Here is a 24039-nt window from a genome sequence, read left to right as displayed (position 1 = left end):
TGACACCAGGCCATCTTCAAAGTTTGGAATTGGCTAGGGATTGGCTGAAGCTACAGCATTTGAGCCATTCAGGGTATTACAATCCTGGGGTTGTAAGAGGTAATTGCAGCGCAGGAGCTATGCTCACTGACTGCTAGTTTATATTGGGCCTTCTGGCTAGTTCCACTTTCCTGCTGACTGAAACAAAGCTTGTCTTCAGACATTTCTCAAATTAACAAAGAACATTCTATTCTGTATACTGGGTACTGCAGCACCGAAGCTGTGCTGCTTAGATATGCACCCACTGCTCTGATTATATAACCTGAAATGAAGGTATTTTGCTGACATAAGATAAAGAAATATCTTGAATACTTTTTTTATCCAAGGTCGACAAAAATATTTGTCTTTTAATTCTACTATGAGTGATATGGATTAGATGACACATACTTATCCAGAACATTAATCTAATTTATTAGAAGACTAGTTGTGTTGGGTGTCAGTAATATTTTGAGTGTTACAAATATTAAATGCAACCGGTTTGAACTACTTGTTGATTGCACATTCTACATTATGTATCTTCTGACAAAACAAACACAATGTCATTTGAAAGTTGAACTGCGCTGTTGATAATCATTAAAAACGTGTGGCAAGACTGCTCCAAAAAGCTATCAGAAACGTCTGTTTCTGCAAAAAAAAGATCTAGCAGCATTGTGCACCGCTCCAGGACATTGTATTGTTGCGGGTTGCTCCAATGGGAGGGATCCTTGGGGAGGCGGTTGGTTGGTGAAGGTGGGTCTGCAGGCCACTGTTCCTACGGCACATTTTCTTTTTTAATTTTGGCTGTTATAATTAACGGCCGAATGGGATCAAGATGAGAAGCCAAGATTCGCTGCACGAGACTTATGACAGAGGGCATCCTCTGTCGTAACTGGGACACGCTCTGACTGCCAAATGTCCTGTGTCACTGAAGTCCTTGATGGCGCAGTGGGTGCTCCATTATTGTCTGTTGCTGGGACAGCAATGCAGTGTTGCCTGATATGATGGACCTCCTTGCAGCTTTTTTTGGGATAGACATGAGCTTTGAAACTTCAACATGCATTCAGCATTCCAGAAACAGGGTATATAAGGACAATGGGGTGATTAGAGTAGTGTACAGAATACAAGTGACACCTGGTATGCATACGTTCACGTATAGATTGGCAAGAGCCAGTTTACAGCAGTAGGGTTTATGTACATAGTAATGTACTAAGATTATGCATTCCCTACAGATACATATATCATTACTGAAGTGCCAACACAGGGTCTCAAACAGCTATGCATTCACTGCACACTGTGACAAATCCAGGGTATTTGTCCATTCTCCCAGCTGGGAGCCACCCCTTTTAGTTGGAAAGAGTATTATCATCAAAGAGATCAGTTCAAAACGGGCGGTCCCGCGTATCCAAGAAACAAAAGGCCTCAAAACCCAGAAAACACATCATAAGAGCTTCAAGTAGAGAAGCGGACACTCAAGTTTCAGAACCGTTGTCGAATTTTGTAGTCGACTCACAAGTTGCAAGTACATCAAGCACAATTTTACCAACTCCAACGTCTTTTTTAGGACGTGCGCGACTCAAAGAAACAAAAAGAAAAAACTTACCAAGGAAAGAGACATTACGTCCAAAGAAAACTTAGTTATTAACATCTCAAATCATACTTTGACTAATTTTGAGAAATAGACATTACAGAAAGGTTTGTCATTTGAACCTCAATACAATAGTACCCTTTTGAAAGAAAAAACAGTTTCTTTAAATTATCAAGAAAAATTAAACTCAAAGTCTTCTTTGAATCCAATCTAATGGAAGAAACACAGACAACTGAATCAGGATATATCGAAATGAGACCAACCAGCACTTTCATACCTCCGATTCAAAATACCATTCTGGATTCATTCCAAAAACAAGTGTTGAGTGATTTATCTAAAATCAACTTCCGGAAGAGATCTCATATGAACTTTTCACACAGAGAACAACAAGTTTTAGATCGTCTGTGGAGTAATCCTGAATTAACCATTAAACCAGCCAATAAAGGCGGAGCTCTTGTCATAATGGACACAATCAAATATAAGATGGAAATAGAAAATCAATTACGGGACTCAGACACATACTTAGAGGTCTTTACAGACCCCATTGAAGCAGTGCGAAGTATTATTTCATTAGTGCTGGAAGAAGCAGTAACAGAAAATTACATTAGCCATCGAACTAAATAATTTCTTATCAACCTTCATCCATTTATGCCAGTAATTTACACTCTTCCAAATATACACAAGAACCCTTTGGATCCACCGGGGAGACCCTTTATAGCTGCTACTGCCTTTGGCTCAATATATTGACAGAGTGGTACAGCCGCTAACACGAAAATTCCCAACATTCATCAAAGATACGAATGAATTCTTGATCAAACTACAGAACATTCAATTCAATGAAGCAACTAATATTCTGTTCACTATGGACGTAGCTAGCCTCTACACAAACATCACACACCAGGAAGGACTTGAAGCTGTGGAATCGCTACTTCTCAATACGTCAGAAACATGTCCTGCAGATTGCCTTTTCGTCTTGAAACTATTGAAGATCGTGTTGAACAACAACTTTTTCATGTTTGAGAAAAGATATTTTGTCCAGATCTCCAGTACCTCTATGGGGGCATCCATGGCGCCTACCTATGCTAACACCTATATGGCATAATTAGAAGAAAAAAACATGATTAACAACAATAAATGGAACCAACATTTGAAAATCTTTGTGAGATATATTGATGATCTTTTTGGGATCTAGGAAGGTTCAACTAAAGAACTAAAAGATTTCTTTGGATTCATGGATACAATGGCCCTAAGGATCAAATTCACCTATAAAATGAGTAGGACATCGATTGACTTTCTAGATGTAAAAGTCTACATAAAAAATGGGAACCTATTTACAACGATTTTTACAAAAGAAACAAATAGAAACAGTCTGCTACACGCAAGAAGTTTTCATCCAAGGAAAACAATTTCAAGTATTCCATTGAGCCAATTCTTAAGATATCGCAGAATTATCTCAGATGAAACTGATTATAGGAATGAGTCCCAAGATTTGGCCAAGAAATTCGAACAGAGAAGATATGATCGAACAAAAGTAGAGGAAAGTGCAACCAAAGCTACACAGATCCAAAGACAGGAAGCTCTCAAACCACAACAAAAGAAGAAATCAGAAAGCCTGGTGTTTGTGACCACTTACTCGAATCAGAGTGTTGAAATCAAGAACATCGTCAAAAAGCATTGGAAAATCTTATCATTAGATCCAATATTGGCAGAACTTTTTCCAACTCCGCCTCTGTTCGCATACAGTAAAAGCAGAATCAATAAAAGACAATTTGACCAAAGCGGATATTTCAGCCAAAAGAACAACGAAGCAGAATTTCAAGGGAACCCTGCCATGCAATAATTGCAACAATTGCAATAACTTAATAAAAGGGGGATATTTGAATCATCCCCATAGGGGATACAAGATCCGGTTATGCCACACAACCACATGCGACTCAAAGAACATTATCTATGGCATTAAATGTCCCAGCAGAATATTCTACGTAGGGATGACAACGAGAAAAGCAAAAAACTTGTTGGTCTGAGCACATGTCCAATATTAGACTTAAAAATGAACGTTCACCAGTAGCACAACATTTCTTAAAAGAATCTCATATAATCGCCCAAATCAAATTCATCATCTTGGAGCAGGTAAGTCTATCAAGGAGAGGTGGCAATCTGGCAAAAACTCTGTTACAACGTGAACTATACTGGATTGACAAATTAGAATCAATGTACCCAAAAGGAATGAACGTGGATTGGAACATGAGTTGTCATCTGTAAATCAATAAAAGGCATACATTTGAAACTGTATAACAACTATTGTGAGTGAAATCCTCTCCGTATGGACAATTATGTGATGGAAATTTACAATCTCAAATTTAGTGCGCTTTTTGCTAACTAATATATCACAACGCAATCGAATATGTATAACACATTGAGTTCTGTTATGTGGCATGACACTTCAAAATGGCGCCCTGCATCGACAGGATCTCTGCTTAGATGCTAATTACCCAACAACCCTCACAGTTGCCTAGCCAACAACGTTACTCAAACAGACAGCGAAAACGCTTGCGCGTCTTCTCCGGACACGAAGAAATCAACGAGAAGGATTGCGGGAACAACAAACAACGAACTGGGTCCCTTTTGGTTTGAGTAGACATTGGAAAGTCTACATTTACATCCCGAACACGACACAAAGACGATTACAACAGCCAGTCGTCTGTCTAATACCAAGGAACACAAGTAAGTTGGCCGTACATTAAACGGTTACAACTGCACGGCTAATTAGCCTAAATACAAGCTAGGATCAGTTCAGATAATATTGTAATCAACACTCACTGTCACCATTTACAGAGCGGTGTCGTGGATAATATCGAATGGCAAACTTGGACAATTCCATCATTAATATGTAGCCTAAATCAGCAAATTACGCTTTTTGCACTGAAATCTCTACACTGAATCAACCATCACCGAGAACACGGTGAGCCGAATGTTATGCTTTTGGAATACGGATGAAATAACCGTGGAGTGGGACCCAGCACTTTTTTAGAGCAACTGGGATGGCTGTGCGACCATGAAGAAGCTGTGTAGGGCTCGCAGATCTGTAGCTGGTGCTGAGACCAGACCACATGTACAGTTTTTGTACATATAGACTCATGATTAGTTTTTGTAAATATGTATTTCTCTACTAGGTATCAGTTCGATATATAACTAACATCTAGAAGATCTAACTAGCTATTAGATCCCGCAGAATTTGGTCCAGTCACTATTGGCACTTTAAAAACACAGGTCAGTTTTGTATTTTTTCATTATTTAACAGCTATTGTTGAAACCCAATAGACACTCCTAAACTGAACACAAGCCCTATATTTTCTTATCTTTATTCTAAACTACAGGAAAATTAAAGCTTGAAAATTGTACCTGAAGAAGGGCTAGTCCGAAACACGTTGTACATTCGTTTTGTGAGAATGTGAACCTCATGTTTTGACTGAGACAATGTTAATGTCATAAACCTTTATGTTCTTCCACAATGATTATAAATTGCTGAAATTATTTTCCTGTGTAATGTACAATGTACTTACCGTGTAAATATACAAATATACAAAGTGTACTTTAAATGTAAAATATTTCATGATATATATGTTAAACTCAGAAAAGATAGTTGTCTTGAAGGAAACCAACTAAAATAAAATATTATATTTGCTTTAACATTGATGTAACATTTACTGACGTTTGTCAGACATAAGTGTGCCCTTTGTTTGTCCACCAGGTCAGTGGTGGACCTTTTCTCTTGTTCTACTTTGTTATGGTCTTTTAGCGAAGACCTACACAGGAGCACCTAAATAGCATTAGTACAAAGGGTAATTCTGTTGAACCATTGATAAACAACAATTTGCAAATAATAAGAGTGCACCTCTACATTTCATGCCAGCCACCCCTTTTAAGACATGGGAGGTGTGCCTGCTCAGCAAGACCCTCCCTAGGGATCTGGACAAGTGGGACCTCACTGGGAGGGTCTCCCTTCTCAGGGTCAAGGACTCCCATTCTAAGGAACTCCCTGCCCAGAAATCTATCTGCCTACATTGGAACTAAAAAGACTGTTACTTCTGTTTTGAATACTTCTTTTTCGAATTCACTGAATAGTGACATTTCTCCTATCTATTTGACGTCAGGTAATGCTGGAGATCGCCTTAATGCCACAGACAAAGAGCAGCAACAGAACCCTCGTATTTGTGATCTCACTTTGGATTTATTGAATAGTGACATTTCCTCAAACTCTTTGACTACAACACCCAGCTATCATACTTTCATTCTTTTAGCTTCAGTCAATGCTGAACACAGCTTGAACACCACAACCAGCGAAGAAGGACACTGTTCTGTGTATTCCTCTGATGTATATAAGAGAGGAGACTCCTATGAAGGGAAGAGAACCGCTATGCAGAGGAGAGACTCTGCATCATTGATGTCCTGGGCGGGCAGAGCCATATTGGGCCACGGAGCATGTGGCAGCAAGGATGGCGAGCGAAGCGTTAGCAGAATTCATGAGGGTTGGCGTTCTACCCGACCGGGAAGCCGAGGTTAGAGCAGAGGGAGAGACATAGAGACAATCGTCTCTTCTGGCTGTGCGACCATGAAGAAGCTGTGTAGGGCTTGCAGATCTGTAGCTGGTGCTGAGACCAGACCACCTGAGCGTGCCCGGGTCCTTGAGCTCCTCACACAACGGACCATATCTGCCAAGCCAAATAGGATTGGCGAGAGCCAACAAGGTTACGGGAGCCTGAGAAACCTGACAGAAACATTGAGTGAAGGCTATGTGAATCGACAAGGTTACAGGAACCTGGGAAACCCAACAGAGACATTGAGTGAAGGCGACGAGAGCCGACAAGGTTACGGGAGCCTGAGAAACTCGACAGACACATTAAGTGAAGGTTACAAAAGCTGATGAGGTTACGGGAGCCTGAGAAACCCAACAGAGAATACACTGTTACAAGGTACAAATATTTTGTGTGACAGCTGGAAAAGCTATCAAGGTTATGGGAGCCTGAGAACCCTCAGTGTGCAAATACCTTATGAAAGGGGAATGGTAAGGATGCAAATATTCTGAATAAAGGCTTGTAAAGCTATCAGGGTTACAGCAGCCTTAGAAACCCAAGTGTGCAAATACCCTATGAAAGGGGGAGTGTGTTAAGCAATGCATCTCACTGGCACTGGATACCTGATTTTCCTGATGGTTGGGCTGTTGATGTAGACTGTCTTGTGTTGAGAAGTTAGTGCAGTCCTGAATCAGCTCCTCACGCCACAGGATGGCTTTACTAAGATTTTCGTGGCACAGGAACAGTGAAAGCACTGACTGGGAAGTCCAGGCTGTGTTCTTATGTCCAAAGTGTTTGGGCCTCATTATGACCCTGCCGGTCCGGAAAGAACGGTGGCGGTAAAACTGCCGCCACCGCTGTTTCTGGACTGGCTGATTAAGAGTCCTGCAGGCAGGAGGTGTCACTCCCGCCAGGTCTGACCTGGTGGGATTTACACCACCTGCTTACAGGCGGACATAGACAGGACCAGTGTTTCCATTGTCCCCATCCCCATGAGATTAACAAAATGTAAATAATGTATGAAATGGACAGTAGGTGTGTTCACTTCCATGTGGGTAAGAGCAATGGCTTGGGACAATAATATCAAACTTCTGCATCAATACACCTAGTTCTATTTTGGCCAGCATAGCCAGCAACCCCCTCACACAGGCACTATCCAGTGCATCATTAATATTAAATTAAAGTCGTCCTCAGCTATAATTCTTTCCCTGGGGAAAGAGTGACCACAGTGGAGTAACTTTACTGAAAATGTTGGGGGCATGGCATTCAGAGGAACAGGGCGCTAGTCAAATGAGGGGGACAAAATGGTGTGCCACGAAAGTTGGGGGGACAAAAACCCTTGCCCCCCCCTAAGATTACACCCATGAGTGAGCAGATTGATCACTTCTTTAAAGAACTTACTCTGGGCACATTTCAGGGCATTACCAAGAATAATATGCACCCCTCAAGTTTTATTTCCACAAACATAACGTGACACACTACATTGATGATCATTGTCACAAGTGAGTAGAGCAAAATATTCAACCTACTGGATTTGCTTAGGTTGCTACTAGAAATGTCCACATTATCCAAACTCTTTACAATGTATTTCACATCTTTCTGAAGGAAGTGTGTTTCATGTAATGGAGCAATATCTGTCTTTTTCCTCTTAACACGGTTATTGGGACCCTTCACATTCCATAATAGCACTCTTACTTTGCTTGTCACACGGCTGGTAGGCAAGAACGGAATGCCCCACGCACTGTAGCAACAATCTGCCTATGACGAGAACTGATCTGTGAGTCAAATGGGTGCCAGTTACCAGTTTTATGGATCGTTCACATGCAAAGAACAGAGAAGTAGGTAGAGGTTCGGGTTTCCTGCCAGTGCAGGTAGAGGAGCAAGAATACAAAGGGTCCATAAAAAAACATATTGTTTTACACAATAGAGGTATACATGTTTTAAGCATCAGATAACTATATGCACTAAGGTGATGTTATCTGGAACCAGCACTGTAAAGCGACTGGCTGCTGCTCTTTGTCCCCGACCCCCACTAGCCCAGTAGTAGGCGTACTAGTGTATGGATGAAGAACTAGAAAACATGGAGTTAGAAATTAAAATCAGCCCCCATTAGGGCAACAAATCAGCATAACCGCACAGTCTAACCTAATTATCCAAGGCAAAATCCCTCACGTTTACCCCAGAACACACCAATTCATATTTAATGTATTTATTTATTGGACAGTTGTAGGGCGCCAATACAACAAATGGTGTTTCAAGGTGCCACAAGAAAAAATGAGAAGGTGGCTTGGGACAAGGGAGAAAGGTACAATAACGGTCCTAGCAGGCCTTGTGACATTCAGATTGTGCAAGTGCAGAACAAGAAATGCGCGGAAGGGGGACATGGGACTTGCAGGTCAGAGCGATAAGTGCTAAGGTGGGAGGGAAAGGTGAGGGGGAAAGTGAAGGTGTTAAGGGGAGGCTAACGGGCAAGTGCTATGGAGAGCAGGTAAGCACAGGGAAAAAAAAGGATGGGAGGGAGAGTGGGAGGACTGGGCGGAAGTGGTTCTGGGACCCTGTAATATTTAGAGGGAACCAGGAAGTCAGTCATAACGGGGGAGGAAGGAGTTAGCAGGGGAGAGGGAGAGAGAAGGTGGAGGAGGAAAGGAAGGTCTTGAGAAGCTTCCAGAACATAAGGTGATCTGGCTCAAACAATAGCAGTGAATTCTGGAGAGACAGGATTATGTGGTCATCAAGAGGTTACTCATTGGGAATGGAAAGTCTGTTCCATTTCACAGCCCCCTCATGCCGAGCTCCGGAGGCAGCAGGGTGAAGGGCCAGTGTGATGTGAATTCCACTTTTCATAATTTTGCCCTTTAGCCCTACAGGAGAGTAACTTTTGTCTAAAATCTTTATCAAAAAGAACATCACTGGAGAGATTAATCGCTAGTAAGGAGGTGGTTCAGACAATATCCTCTCTTAAGCCCAGTAAAACACTTCGTCCACAATGGTTTGCTGAGGGATTTTTATGTGACTGTTGTGATGAATCACAGGATTTTGTTACTTCTCCCCAAGGGGGAGCCTTTCCTTTGTGAGGCTAGGGTAAACATGGATGAGTGTCAGAAAAGATACCAACCCACAAATAATGAGATGGTTTTTAGACCTATAGCCATTCTGCTTCAAGGTTGTTCATTGGAAGGGACACGAACAAGAGAATGTACAATTCCTCAGTCGGTTTCTGCTTACTGAATACAGGGAAACCAGTAAACTAAGGGAAAGAGTATGTGACAAATTGTGGGATTCTGTCCCTTCTCCCCAAAGGGACCCTTTCCTGGTGAGGCTAGGGAGGTGAGCCCGCTATGCAACACTCTTGCTAGGGGTAGAGGCAAGCAGGACCTCACTGGGAGAGACTTCCCCTTTGGGGTAAAGGTCTCCCGTTCCAGTGAGAAACTCCCTAAACCTACGCTCACTACACTCTCTTCAACAAGATCCTATGAAGGAAGACATGAAGAACAAATTAAAGTTTGTTATTGTCCACCACGTGTACCATTCATGTCTATGAGAGAAAGCTTTAAAGGAAACGGGGACAAAGAAGATCAGTAGAACCGTATTGAATGATAATTCGAAAGACAAAAAGGACTTGCACATTATACCAGGGAATCCCCAGAAGAACGCCATAAAATGAGAAGGCGGGGCGCTGGAAAGTGAGAGAGATCGAATCAGCTGGTGCTGCCCAGCTGAGAGAGTCCTGGAAGCATTGCTTCCGATGCGAGGAGGAGAATCAGCACCAAAGTGACGCTTTGGGAAGGAGAAGACACTCTGAAACCTGAAGTGAGGAGAGAGTGTACTGAGTGCCAGAGAGAATGACCGCAAGCCATCAACACACTATGTTGAAAAGAGGAAGGGGCCGAGAATGCTAAGAGAGGACGTACTGCGAGTCAGCCTGGCCTGAGGAGAGGAAAAGTGGTGGCGTGACCTCAGGCGAGAAGCGATGGACCTATTGGTCCATAAACATTGCTGATACCATGGAGGAAGTGTTGTCGGATAACGAAGCAAAGGAAAGAGCAACGCAGCAGCAATTCAGTCAGTTGCAACGAGGTATGTCGCTCAGACACGAAGAGAAGCAGGTCCCAGTCCACAAAGGGCCCCATTGATGTTACACTACACAACACAGGTAATAGGGAAAACAGGAGACCCGGGAGGGGGACAAAAGCAAGGGATACTCATTACTGGATTGATCATACTCGTCCCAATCAACAAGAAGTATTGAAGATACTGAGAGAGAGAGTGATAATCATTATGGAAGCATTCATATTCGTCCCAGTCAAGACAAGGTTCTAAAAATACCAAGAGTGAATAGTAATCATTACCGGAGCATTCATACTCGTCCCAGTCGAGACAAGGTTCTAAAAATACCAAGAGTGAATAGTAATCATTACTGGAGCATTCATACTCGTCCCAGTCGAGACAAAGTACTAAAAATACCAAGAGAGAGTGATCATCATTATTGGCACATTCATACCCGCCCCAGTGAAAACAAAGTAGTGAAAATACAGCGAGGGAGTGATAATCATTAATGAAACGCTCATACTCGTCCCACTATACAAGAAGCACTAAAAGGAAAAGAGAAAGAAGGTTGGAACTTTACAGCTTGTGTTGAGCTAGATGAAAAGTTAATTATAAGAGACTGGAAGAACTTTTGTGAGAATAAAGAGAAAAGTGTTGAGATATCATATTAGAGGAAAAAGATGTAAGAAAGTGAAGAACAACAACAAAGGAAGAAGAGAAAACAAGTAAACGAACAGATTGAGACCTGGAATAGCCCAGTATCTGAACTTTATAACTTGATGATAAATGTGCGAAAACACATTTTTACTTGGTCCATATTTACCTGAATCTGTGGGAAAAGCCTTACAACAGGAGAAGGGAGTCATTTGCCTGTTCCTTAGTATAATAGTGGAATAATCTGAATAGGTTAGCTTTGGACAGTGGACTGAATCTGATTTAAGACGTTGCACCGACAACTGACAAGCACCTTAGTGAGTTTGTTAGGTAGGGAACACCCATAGTTTAGGGAAAGTTAGGAGATTGCACCTTTTTATTAAAAATAACTAAACTAAAATGGAAAATCAAAGTCCATGTCCTTCTTCTGACCTGCCACACCGTCCAGGATGTTCTTTATCTATCCTTAACAAACTGTTTAATCTAATTATCTCTTTGAGGAACCACCACACCATCTAAGGATCATGCCAGAATTACACTTGTTCCTAAACCGGGCCTAGAGCAAAAGGATAGATGAAGATATCGGCCGATATCACTGCTTAATGCGGATGCAAAGTTGCGGACAAAAATCTATACGGCGCAGTTTGACCCCAATACACACTGCTCATCCACAGGAATCAGGTGGGATTCATGATAAATTGATTTAGGTTAGACAATATGAGAATTTTGCGACATGTGCTCTACCTACTTCATAATTCCATGGTCCCCCTTGTGCCCATAAGTGTCGGTGGGAATACCTGGGCACACTCTCCTTGACTCTGGGTTCAGCCCCAAGTTTTTAAACCTCTTTAGGGCACTCTGATTACAGCATGTTGCACATTTTGATAATGAACATAGTGAAAATCCCTATATAAAAGCACACATAGAAGGAAAAAAGAAAAATAATTATTTAAAGCAATTTAATAAAGCAATACAAAAATCAATTCAAAACAAACAAAGTATATTTGGTAAGGATCCAACATACACCATAACATTACAAAAAACATTGAATGTGACATAAACAAAACAAGGGTATGTACAAACACTTAGACTGTCTGATGCAAACAATAATTCATATACTTAGTCTAGCACGATGGCCTAACATATACACAACCAGTTAATGGATTTTGAGGAAACACATGTCTATTTCCAATGTTAAAGCAAAGAAGGATTTGAATTACAATGGTTCGAACATACAGTGGACCCAAGCACTTAGGTTTCGGATCTTTATAATAAACATTTCTTCTTCAAGCCTTCATGGCTGCAGGTACTTGCTATTATGTGGGAAGGCAATTATTCAATTGGTGATTCTCACGCATTTAAAGGTTCCACACGATTACTGTGCTCAAATTAAATGGGTTGCATTCATATATTTTGGGTCTTTTAAGGTGAAAAAATGGTCACTTTGTTTAAAGTGCAACCCATAATAGGATTTGGCGGTTGGGGGAACAGATAGCCAGAAATTCACAGCATCCAAGGCAGGTAACTAGTATCTCCTCGGACACGTGGAAAACAACATCCCTGCAGTCAGTACTGCTCAACTCAGCATTAGTAATTCCGCGCTCGTTAGGCACAAGGTTTGGTAAACAGGAGAGCCTCAAATAAGTTCTGGTATTAGGTGGTACTATCATGCCTTTAAATTGTGGGACTTGCCAATCTGCTTCCCACACCAGACACTGACCACAATCGGATTGATGTGGTGTGCTTAGGCACACCCCCTAACACTAGAACACCATGGGCCTCATTACGGGCCTCATTACGACCCAGGCGGTAAGTTACCGCCTGGGTCGTACCCTTACCACCATGGTGTAAACTGTGTTTACACCATGGCGGATGGCGGATTTACCACCCCATTCCAAGGTGAGTGGGGCGGTAAATCCCCATTTCCCATTTTACCCTTCACCATTCCCATTTTTGCCCCATAGGGCTTAATGGGAGTGGGGAAGGCGCTAATTACGCCACCGTAAATTACGGTGGCGTAATTAGCACCATGGTCCCTTAGCGCCATGGATTTTAACGCCTGCAAAAAGCAGGCGTTAATATCACCATGGCGCTAACGGACCTTGTAATCAGGTGTTAAGGGTCGGCGCCGTTTACGGCGCCGTTAACCCCTTAACGCCTGATTCGTAATGAGGCCCAACGACTTTGGAGGTAGCCATGTCGCTATTGGCGCCATGGCTGCCTCCAAAACCGTGTCTGGGTCTGGGTTCCCTGAATGGGGAAATACCGGGCCATTCCGAGTATTCCATTTAGGGAACCCGGACCCGGACCTTTGCCATTCCCATTCGAGCCCCCATAGGGCTCAATGGGAATGGGGAGGGAGCTAACAACGGGCCCATTACAAGAAGGCCCGTTGTTAGATCCCTGGTTCCCTTGCGGGACCCGGTATGGACGTCTGGATAAACCAGACATCCACATCGGGTCCCGCGAGGGAACCTCGTAATAGTGCGGAATGCGTTTAACGGCACCAGCACCATTACCGGCACCGTTAAACGCATTCCGCACAACTTGTACTGAGGCCCATCTGTCCTCTGAGTGTAAACAGCATAAACACACTTAATGCTGCGCTTGATAATTTGAACTAGTCGTGAAACTGTTTCTATTAAAGGTGGCTATTTCCTGCTACACAAAGATGCTTGCAATGTTTTACATAATCAAGTCCTGAATTGGAAGAGATGGATGGATCTTGGCCTACTTGCTGTAAAAGATTTCTGCAACAATGGCACAATGGTGTCATTTGAGTTTCTTACATTTATTTGTAAGGTAGAGAATAGTGGGAGAGCGAGCTACTTATTTCCTCAGACTGTTCTTGAATCTCTAAGCAAAGCACATGTGTTCCAGGTCTGTGAACCTCCAACTCTGTTACACGTAAGTAGAACCTGCAGACCCTCTGCATCCATTTTGATGCATGAAACTCCCTCAGTCCCTTTGACTTAGGGAAACCTGCGGCTTGCCCATAAATATGAGAGTAGACCTAGTTTTCGGATGTATCTATAAAAAGATTTTGTGCCATCCAGACGGGTCTACAATTAGAATGCTTAAGACACGCCTCTCAATTGCAAGCCTAGGTTGGTCCTTTAATAGAGAATTAGGCACGTTGTTGCATGTGCTGCGGTCATGCAGTAAGATTGGGACATTTTGGTCCGAAGTTATGTCCAAAATTGACTCGATTCTGTCCTTTACGATCCCCTGGACGTCAAAGTTGCCTCTTTTGGGCTACTCACGCTGCATGCTCTCCTTGCCTTTTGCATCGAAAAAGCAATTGCTCCGAACCATCAATGTGGCAAAGAGACTGGTGCTCATGCACTGGAAAGTATAACGAAACCATTAGAAAAGGTTTCTCATCAACTTATGATTTGGTCTGGTCTTCCGTTAATGAATGCTTTGTTTTGTTGTGCAGTATGAAATGTGAAACATATTGCATTTGGGCTGATTTATTGCTTGATTGGGTCTCCCGAGGGTTCTGCTCTCCCTTGTTTCCAACTCCTTCCCGCGTCCCTGCCGTCTCTTCCTCCCTTGCCTCCCATCCGCACCTCCTCTCCTCCACCTGTATTTAGACTTAGCTCTCCTGTCGTTTGACAGAGCCAATATAATCTTCTGTTGTATCCCTGAACTTCAAGTTCACTGACTATTGTAGATGCGCTGCCACTTCCTGCAATGGGTCTTGGGTGCTGTAGGCGCCACTGACACTTAGAAACCCTTTACGCTGGACACTTTGTCAGCATTCCATAGTATGTGACACACCCATGTCACTCCCTCACATCATCACTCTGTTCATGGACAGGGCACCACAAACAGAGAGAAACTGGGACAGTGTGTTAGCATTGCCTGAATACCCCTGGAATCTTCCAACTCAGCTCAACTGAGACACTTCTACAGATGAACTGTGGCGGCCCACGTCTCTGCCCTCTAGAATCTCTGGCGGGGTGTAAATGAGTATATTATTTAAAATATACTGAATCCTGCAAGGTTAATGGGTTTGTACCATTATAGCCATGAATATGAATAAAAGCATTCTTGTGATTTCTCAGATTTAAACGTCTGATAAGTAGGAATTAACCAACCCCAGTTTAGGGTGAATTGAGAGCAAGGCATGACCAGGGGATTGCACTGGACGCCACCAGCAAAGGGCGCTAGATTCTCTGGTAAGAAAAGAATGGGGCAATATGACACTTAACCTTGGTGGCAACAATCCTTGTTACAGCCTTGCCTAGGTTAATGGGAACAGGGCAGGAGTGGACTACTCTGAAGTCATGCCCAAGCCAGGTTAGTGCTGAAGATATGGTTACATTTGTTCATGCATGTTTGTGAATGTGATGAATGTGCTTGTGTACAAATAATGCATGTTGATGACCTGAGCCTTTCTTGTTTATCCCTAGCAAACTCCATGCTTTCATCTGGGACTCTGCAGTGCTGGAGTTCGAAGCCTCCCAGAAGTGTGACCTGGTGACCACAGGAGAGCTATTTTTCCGCTCTGGCTTTGGCATTGGGATGAGGAAGGACAGCCCATGGAAGCAGAATGTCTCACTGAATATTCTCAAGTTTGTATCTGCTTATTCATTTAACATATTTACTATTGTCATTTGTTTCCTTTTTTGAAGCGTCACATGTGCATAGACATGTGTAGGAGACTTGATGCTGTGGGTAATGCTCGATGGAAAGCTGTAATCATGCTTTGGGGATCGAGTTTGAATGTGAAGTGCCAGGAGCACATTTTCCATTGATTTAGTGTACATTAGCGTAGGTAATTGAAACAGGAATCAAAATCATTATTGATTGCAAAGCAAATGCCTACATCCTGCCTTCACATTTGGGTGGGGGCAGTGGTTGAGGTGTCAAGTTTGTGAATGGGGTTGGGGAGAGAAATAGAAGAGGGGATCGGCAACGGCAAAGGTAGCAGAGACGCAGGATAAAGATTTTCATTTCAGCAGCTTCACAGCATTTCTTCCGTATTGCAGAAGGGAAGTGATGAGTAATTGTGCTGTGCACTGGAAATGGTATAGAAGTGTGAAAAAAAAAACTATTAACATAGCCAGTGAGTTATCGATGGAAACAAAAGTCTGGTTGATGTTAAAAGGAAAGTGACTGTTCACTGGGAACATTTATATTTGTCATTTTTCATGATGAACTATACTGTGGGAGGAACCAGGCAAGCTCTCTCTTAATGTTCCATTGAACACCTACACTATGCTAAAGTGAGCAGATTCCGTTTTTAGCCGAGTACACCTTAATGTCCAACAATTCCCATTTAAGGACTTGCAAGAACTCTCAGAATTTGCTCTCCTAAACCTTACTAGACAATATTTCAGACACCAACAAGATAGCAAGCCCACTAGGCTCTAACCCATTGAAAATTATACCCATCACAAACATTAATTAACAACTGGTCCAAGATAGGGAATGAGATTAGGATTGCCTCCCCTGAATTGCATTGGCCCTGTCCTTGTTATGAGGCCAGACAGAGTCAGGCATTTAACTCCAACAATGTACACCTGACACTTATTAGCACTCCCTGTGATGATAAAAGGTGGCGCACACAAGCACACTTTGAGAGAGGCTGGGAACGAGAAGGAACAGCTCTTCAGAGGCTGTTGTGAACCAGGCTGTGGAAGGCCAATGGGCTGATCGGCAGTGGAACGTATCAAGAGAAAGCCAGGCAAGATGTCCATGCTTTCAGGAGGCCGCAAGCATTGGCAAAGCAAAGCTGAGTGATCAGTGGAAAGAAACCTTCAAGTTGCCAGAAAGGGGCATGCGACCCTCCCGGGTGAATGGCGGAGTTAGGGAGGAGCAGAAGAGTCTTTGGTAACGGCCTCGAGCTACAGAAATGAGATGAAAGAAACCCAATTAACATAGCTGGTGAGTTATCGAGGGAAACAAAAGTCTGGTTGATGGTAAAGGGAAAGTGGCTGTAATTTGTAAAGTTGAAGGTTGCACGCGTGCCGATAAAATGCGAATGAAGAGGACAATTGTTAAAAGACAAAGATACAAAGTAGCAGAGTGTTCCTGCAAGAGCAAGTCGCACATTCAAAAGTCTCTGTGAAATGTTTATGGAATGTGAAAGATATTGAAAGCAGAGGGAAAAGAAAACCGCAATTAGGAAAGAACATTGAATAAGAGGAAAGTGATATTTGTGAACTGTGAAATATGGCAAGATGGCAAAAGTAAAGTGAACTGTGAATTATGCCAACAGGGCGAAAGTAGACAATAAGAACTGTGGCGAAAGACCAAGAAGGGAAGTGAGACAGAATAGAACTACAAGTACCAAGAGGCATTGGTTTTACCAGCAAAAATTGCAAATTAAAGGATTGTTGAAAGAGAAGTCAAAGTGGTCATGCAGATGTCTACAGAAATTCCTTGCAGTCTCGAAAGTCTTCAACAGTGAGAAAGATATTTGAGATAAAAACGTAGGGAAGGGAACCTCCACGAAAGCAAGACAGGCTCGAGCGTGGCAGAGGGAAGCTGGTGCAGGACAGTGAGAAATTGTGTGGTAAAGTGAAACAAAACAGGCTCAAGCCTGGCAGAGGGAAGCCTGTGCAGAACTGTGAGAAATTGTGAATATATGAACTGAGTATTACTGACAAGATGGGCGAAGCCTCAAGAAGTGATTGAGCTACCGGAAGTTGAAACCCTAAGAGTGAACTGTTCAATTGTACCAGTAAGACAAAGGGTGAAAGACTGACAGAACTGTGCCATCCACCCATCCTTTGTGTTTTGAGAAACTCTGTAGACCTTTGAGACACTATTTTCATTTTGTATTCCCTTAACAAAATTGTTATTCTAAGAAGGAGGGCAAGGATAGGTTTTCTTAGTGTACGCCTTTTTATTTTGACCAGACTGACTTGGACGTGTTTTGTTGTTGTTTAATGGTCGAGATTACTAGGGCCAGTTTCAAATTCTAACGTCCCAGTCAAAAGTGTAAATAAAGGTTTTCGAAACTTGTATCCATTGGGCCTCAGTGTGGCGGTCCGGAAACAAGGATTCCGGTAAGCTTACCAACACCATTGTTTCTGGACCGCCAGACTACAAGTCTGCCTGCCGGGGCCGCCACGCCCAGCAGATCTGACCCAGTCGGGCACAACGGCCCCGGTAGGCAGAGTTGTCATGGAAGCACCGCCACTGTTAGCAACAGTGCCGGTGCTTCCTAGTCCCCATTCCTGTGGAGTGCTATGGGACTCCACTGGAATGGGGACTTACTGAAACCCCCGCCTGACTTTCCACTCCGTCGGGACTTGTAATGTCCCGGTGGCATTGGGAAGTCAGACGGCGGATTCGGTATTTTGAGGCCGGCGGCAACCTGGTAATGAGGCCTTTTGTGTCTGTGGGCCTCATTACGAGGAGGGTGGTAAGGGGTTAACGGCGCCGGTAAAGGTGCCGGAGCCATTAACCCCTTACTGCCCCATTACGAGGTCCGTTCGTGGGACCCGCTAACGGGCCAGTTGTTAGCATGCTCCCCATTCTCATTGAGCCCTATGGGGGCTCAAATTGGAATGGGGATGGACCGGGTCCCCTGAATGAGGAAACACCGGGCCCTCCAAGGTTGGAATGGCCTGGTATTTTCCCATTCACGGAACCCGGACCCGGGTTTGGGGGTAGCCATGCCCTAATTAAGGGCATGGCTACCTCCAAACTCATAATGAGGCCCTGTGTCTACTATTGATACCATGCCTTCCTCACATAACAGTATATCAAACCCTGTCCTCGGCTGTACTCTGTGTCCCATTCTTACCTGACCTAATAATTAATCTTTTCTTACAAAACTTCTTCCAAGTGGGCACCTTACTCACCCTAGAAAAATCTTGCAAGTATAGACCAATTAGATTAGTTTGTCAAACACTAATGAAACCCTATAGCAGTATCTACAAAATTATATGACAATGGCTCAAGGGATGGCAACAGGTCTACAAATGGAAGCAAGGCCAAAGGTTCAAGAAATATTAATGCTATAACACCATGTAGACTCTAACAAGTGCAATCTATTAATGCCGCAGGATCAATGACAAAGTTCATTCACATCTTGTCGGTGTTGATAAATTGAAAAGGTTGTCGGTGTTGATAAATTGAAAAGGTCAGAACACATGGATATGTTATATAGTCTTGATTTATTCGGCATGTACGTGCTAGTAGTTAACTTGGCATGAATAGTGCTTGGTCACATGAGGAAAGCCAACATGTGTTTCGACTGAGGTTTTTATCAAGGCGGAGTGGTGATATGTGCTCGTCCTTGAATAAGGAAGCTGGATAGCCACTTTGGAGCCAGCGGGGCTGTGATCAACAGCACTATACGTCCCAAGTTACCCACTAGCACTTACATGCCAAATAAATCAAGACTATATAACATATCCATGTGTTCTGACCTTTTCAATTTATCAATACCGTCAAGATGCAAATGAACTTTGTCATTGATCCAGCGCCAATACAAACAGGGCTTTCAACCAACTCTGTTACCTTCACTTTTGGGAATCTATGAGCTTTTCCCAATGAAACCCTTTACCCGGCAGCAAGAGTAACCCAGCCCTTTAATTAGATCCAGAACAGCGCAGGGATTTCCTTTTCCTTTAAGCTCACAACATCTGTTTACATATTAATGTCTGCAGTCTCATCTTCAAAGATAAGGAAATCGGGATGACTAAGAAGGTTATGAACGATGTTGTGGCTGGTTCCAAAACCAGGTCACAGGGTGAATCGCCAGAGTCTTCTGAAGAAGGCAGAGCAGAAGTACTTAAGATAGCTAAGAGCCTACAGCAAATGGAACAGAAAAATCTAATGTTGGCTAGTTGGACGGACATAACTAGTACCCTAATAGAAATAAATTATCTAGGACTATAGCTGGAGCAGCTGGAAGCAGTTTGTCGGGCTATGGAGTCTGGGGTAAAGACCAATATGATGACTATTTACAGCATGAGCACCGAGAAGGTGGCAACTCCTTATGTTACCGTGCCCTACTTGCTGCAAGAGTATAGACAATGTGACAAATATTCGTATCCTCGCACCTTAAACAACAGTCAATCTTCCCTTTCTAGGGGGAGCTGGACCAGCCTCCAACACTGCAGGAGATAGAAAAGAGAGAAGGAGAAAGACAGAGGGTGTTGATTTTAGGACGATCCCTCATAGAACTGGAGTCCTCGGTTTGAGGAGAGCCCACTGCAGCTCTGGATTCCAAGTGCCGCCATCGGAATAGACCACCAGTGTCTGACATGGAGCCTCTGTAGAGCAGCAACAATGGGAAAACCCCCTGCACTACAAGGCTTTAAGCAACTGAAAACATTTTTTAAAAAGGTAGCAGGCGCCCCTCTCCAGAAAGAACATTGCATGATTACCTATTCTGTGGTTCTTTCCCACTTTGAGAGTCCGCAGCCATTGCTTTTTGCTTATTGTACCTTTCACAGATGGGAAATATCCATTTGCATATCAGTCTTTGTCCAGCACCGAAATGCTATGGCAATTCCCTTCTGAACAAGAGTACCAATAGCAACTCCATACACGTGTTTCAGCCTTGTTGGGCCTCATCATTGAGGTGGAGCAGTGCCTCTCTGAGCACAGTGAGCATGGGGTCCACGTCTGGGTTTCCCCAGGTAACTCAGGGTGTCCAACCCCAAGTTCCTTGCAAATATTTTTCATAAACGGTAGAGTAGAGAAAGAAATGTACTTCCTTAGGGCCATGAATGTGCACAAAATACCTTCATCTGTGTCAGTATTGCCTCTCTTGGAGGTTCAAAAGTGTTAAAATCAATAGTTCTTCGGTTCTTGTTAGATCTGAGTCCTGGTAGTGTGGGGAGACCTTCCCCAGTCACAAGTCAGAAATTGAGATATTTTGTTGGTTCTCTAGTTGGTGTCAATGTGCAGCTAACCTTAAACCAAGGCAACTAATTTCACAATCTCTCCTTTCAACTTTCTGGGCACTTCTCTTCCTAGTCTCCTGCTTCTGCCTATCCCTAATCTCTTGGGTCTGTATCTTCACAGATTTGTGGGCCTCCCATTCTCTCCCTCCTCCTGGGTTTCTCCCTCCCCTCATTCCTCAGTCTCCCTCTGCAACCATTTGTGTCTCCCTACCCAGATCCCAGGGTGTCTCTCTCCCCAGCCTCCTGGATCTCTCTCGTCAAACTCTTGCAGTTCTGCCTCTACCCAGCTTCCTGGATTTTCCACTGTCAGGCCTTATGGGTCACCCTCTCTCTCCCCTTACCAATCTGGGCCCCTTAGTCTCCTATATCTTTGTTCTCCAGTCTCATGTCTCAAGCTCCAGCTTCTTCACTCCGTCTGAATGCTTTACCAGCCGTCATAGAATAAGGTCCATCTTTAGACTCCCACGTACTCTGCCAGAGGCCCCTTTATAGGGCCCCGATCTTGTCTTCCAGACTCTCTGTGGCCTAAGGGAATGCAGATGTATCTCCCTATGCAATTTGTTTGAGGATAGATTGTTAGCCCCTGAAATTGGGGATAGCTTGCAATTGTAATCCCGGACTTGGAGTTGGTTAGTCTATCCCCATCAACTTGCTCAACTCCCTTAGCTAAACAGGTGGTATGTGTGTGGAGAGTCTTATGTGTAAGGTGACCGGTTCACTGCTCGTGTTTTTTTGTCTTCATTCGGGCTCCTCTCTTTCATCCCTGTGGTTTTGGATATGATTTCTGCAACCCCGGAAGTGGAGCAGAGCATGCAGGTGCTAACTGCATCACATGACTGCTTGTTATCGATTCCCTGAAAGGGACAGAAGCAAACGCAGCAAAGCGAGGTCCCCCTGCCTTCTGGTGTTGCATGATGGGGTAGTCAGTGGATTTTCCCCACACTACCCCTCAGCCCAGTACCTGCTACCATGCCCCCTTGGCTAACCACCATCCATGGGCAATGTCACACAGGAGCCTTTTGTGACAGGAGGTGAGCCAGAGAAAGGAGAAAATGTGTCAGACAAAGAAGGAGATGAGTGTGAAGAGGAGGAGTATGTGGAGAGGAAAACCTCCCCTAGTAAAATTGTTCTGAGTATGAATGCACTGTTAATACACTTACAGTTATGTAATGTAAGGAAGGCATGGTATCAAACAGTGAAGACTGACACAAGTGATCTCAGTTCAAGGGTGTTTATTGAACTTCAATGGGTTTGTTGAACGTCTATCTAACCTAAATCTAAGGATAGGAGCAAGATACGACCATCAAATAGTAATATTGCAGTCCTAGTCAAGTCTCTCTCAAAATAAAATGGCCTATACTAATAGACCTATTGCCAATCCTTACTTCTAAATACAAAAGAGTGTGGGACATTAATCTATGCAACAAAGAAAAATATTCAAGAAATAATATGTCAGGACGGTTGAGCAGTTGGCTTCCCTTCCCCATGTTTTCAGCACAGAGCAAGGCGGCACGTTCGAGCTTCGAGTACACTTTTGCTTCTCTGCCATGAGGTCACAGTGTAGAGCATAGATATCAGGGCCTTCTGCCAAAGTCTCTTTTCCAATAACAGTCTTTTACTGCAGAGGGCCTGTCGTAACAAAGAAATAGCAAAGTTCCATTTCTATCAGGATCTTCACATGCACAAGTTCTTGCTTCCAGTATTTATCATGGGTCTCCCTGCTTCTGGCTTGGACCTCTTTGTAGCACAATGTTTACTCTTGGTCTCCCTCGTTCAGGCTTGGACCATGGATCTCCCTCATTCGGGCTCGAATCCTCTTGATATCAAAATCAAAGACTTTCAAATGTGAAATGGGTTTTGCTTAAAATGTTGCAGGGCCACTTTGACTCACTTCACACTATATTTTGGCTTTAGTTTCTCTTGGCGGGATACCTTACAGAGACCTTTGATTGAGCACACACACAGTGCCACACCACTCTGTTAACGGTATTGTATCTTCCCTTTTCAAGTTCAAACATTCATCAGCAGTTTAGATTTACTTGCGTCATTCATCACACGCATATAAAAATGTTCGTTCCGGCACTTGTTATAAAATGTTGCCGCTTTAAACCCTGACACATTCTGATCTTGCATCGGTCTCCCCAACTCACCAGCTGTGTTGATATCTCTGATGCTTCTTTGTTCTTGAAGTCAAGGACAATACCCCACCGGATGCTGCTCCTCCCACCTTGGTCAGTTATGCTGGAGGGTCTTCGGTATCTACGACACACAATGTAGGTTTCTTCATTCTGGTTTCCTGGCCTTATGCTTTCTGCTTTGAAGGTTTCTTGAAAGTAACAGTTTCTTGCCGAAAAGGTCAAGGGTATTTCCCTCCTCGCAAACCCATCTTGGTTTCCGGTCTTTCTCCCCTCGTTCAGCTACCGACTCAAACTGCTGTTCCTTTGTGTGCTTGCATCGCTCAGAGGGTGCCCTTGTGCTGCGCCTTTTATCCTTGTGGAGAAGTTTAATGGAAGTCAGGTGTGACTTTGTTTTGACCGTTATAGCCGGACATGTCAGGTACACTTCTCGGGCGTGAATCTGTTTTCTCCCAGAGCGGGCTGTCCGTGTGGAAGTGTTTGTGAAGGGAAAGGGTGGGTATAAAGTTCCTACATATCCTACCTAGTAGGATGGGGTAACGGTGTTACAGGGTTAGGGATACCGCATCTCGCCATCCGGTGTCCCAAATCCCACTCCCCGAAGTGCCCTAACTTAGTTGATCCTCCTGCACTTGTCTACCCCCAGGAACTGGATCCAAAAGCAATAGCCGTGTCCTGGCCACCTCATGACAGATCCCCGGGAACTTGCAGGTGGAACGCGAAAAGGAGAATATTCTCACATGAAACCGTTGCAAGTTGGAATGCTCTATTCGTACACTTGCAGTGATATTATCACAGGAGAAAGAACAAAGGAGAAGAAACTCAAGTAAAACTGTTGCAGGTTTGAGTGCCTTGTTACGCTCGCAGTTGTCTTACTGCTGACGAAAGTATGAAGGAGAAGGCATGCAGCTTAATTGTTTACAAGTTTAAATTCCCTAATCTTACATTTGCAACTGTGTTGTCAACTGGAGAAAGCAAGAAATAAACTAGTAATCAATTGAATGTCACAAGAGCGGCTACCAAAATCTCAAAAATGCTTTTGTGAGGTTTCTGGAGAAACCTATGAGGAGAGCTTGAGTTTAGAAAGCATCGAATGCTGGACATAGTAGTGAAAGCTAACTACAAAGATATTGGTACCTAACTGCATT

At 43.5% G+C, this 24039-nt stretch overlaps 1 protein-coding gene across 13 annotated transcripts in view; it reads left to right on the top strand.

The window, feature by feature from the left end:
* Positions 1 to 24039, top strand: part of GRIN1 (glutamate ionotropic receptor NMDA type subunit 1) — a 1139664-nt gene that overhangs the window by 949955 nt on the left and 165670 nt on the right. For all 13 annotated transcript variants that reach the window (XR_011268541.1, XR_011268543.1, XR_011268542.1 and 10 more), the window contains one exon: positions 15297 to 15458. Coding sequence is in view for 9 of the 13 variants with exons in the window: in XM_069609856.1 (XP_069465957.1) it covers positions 15297 to 15458 (162 nt within the window). In the remaining 4 variants the exon portion in view is untranslated. The remainder of the gene's footprint in view (positions 1 to 15296; positions 15459 to 24039) is intronic.

This window comes from Ambystoma mexicanum, chromosome 8, assembly GCF_040938575.1.
Source record: "Ambystoma mexicanum isolate Mex_15411 chromosome 8, UKY_AmexF1_1, whole genome shotgun sequence".
Classification (NCBI taxonomy): domain Eukaryota; kingdom Metazoa; phylum Chordata; class Amphibia; order Caudata; family Ambystomatidae; genus Ambystoma; species Ambystoma mexicanum.
Note: the sequence above shows the minus strand (reverse complement) of the source record. Positions and strands in the feature narration are given on the sequence as shown.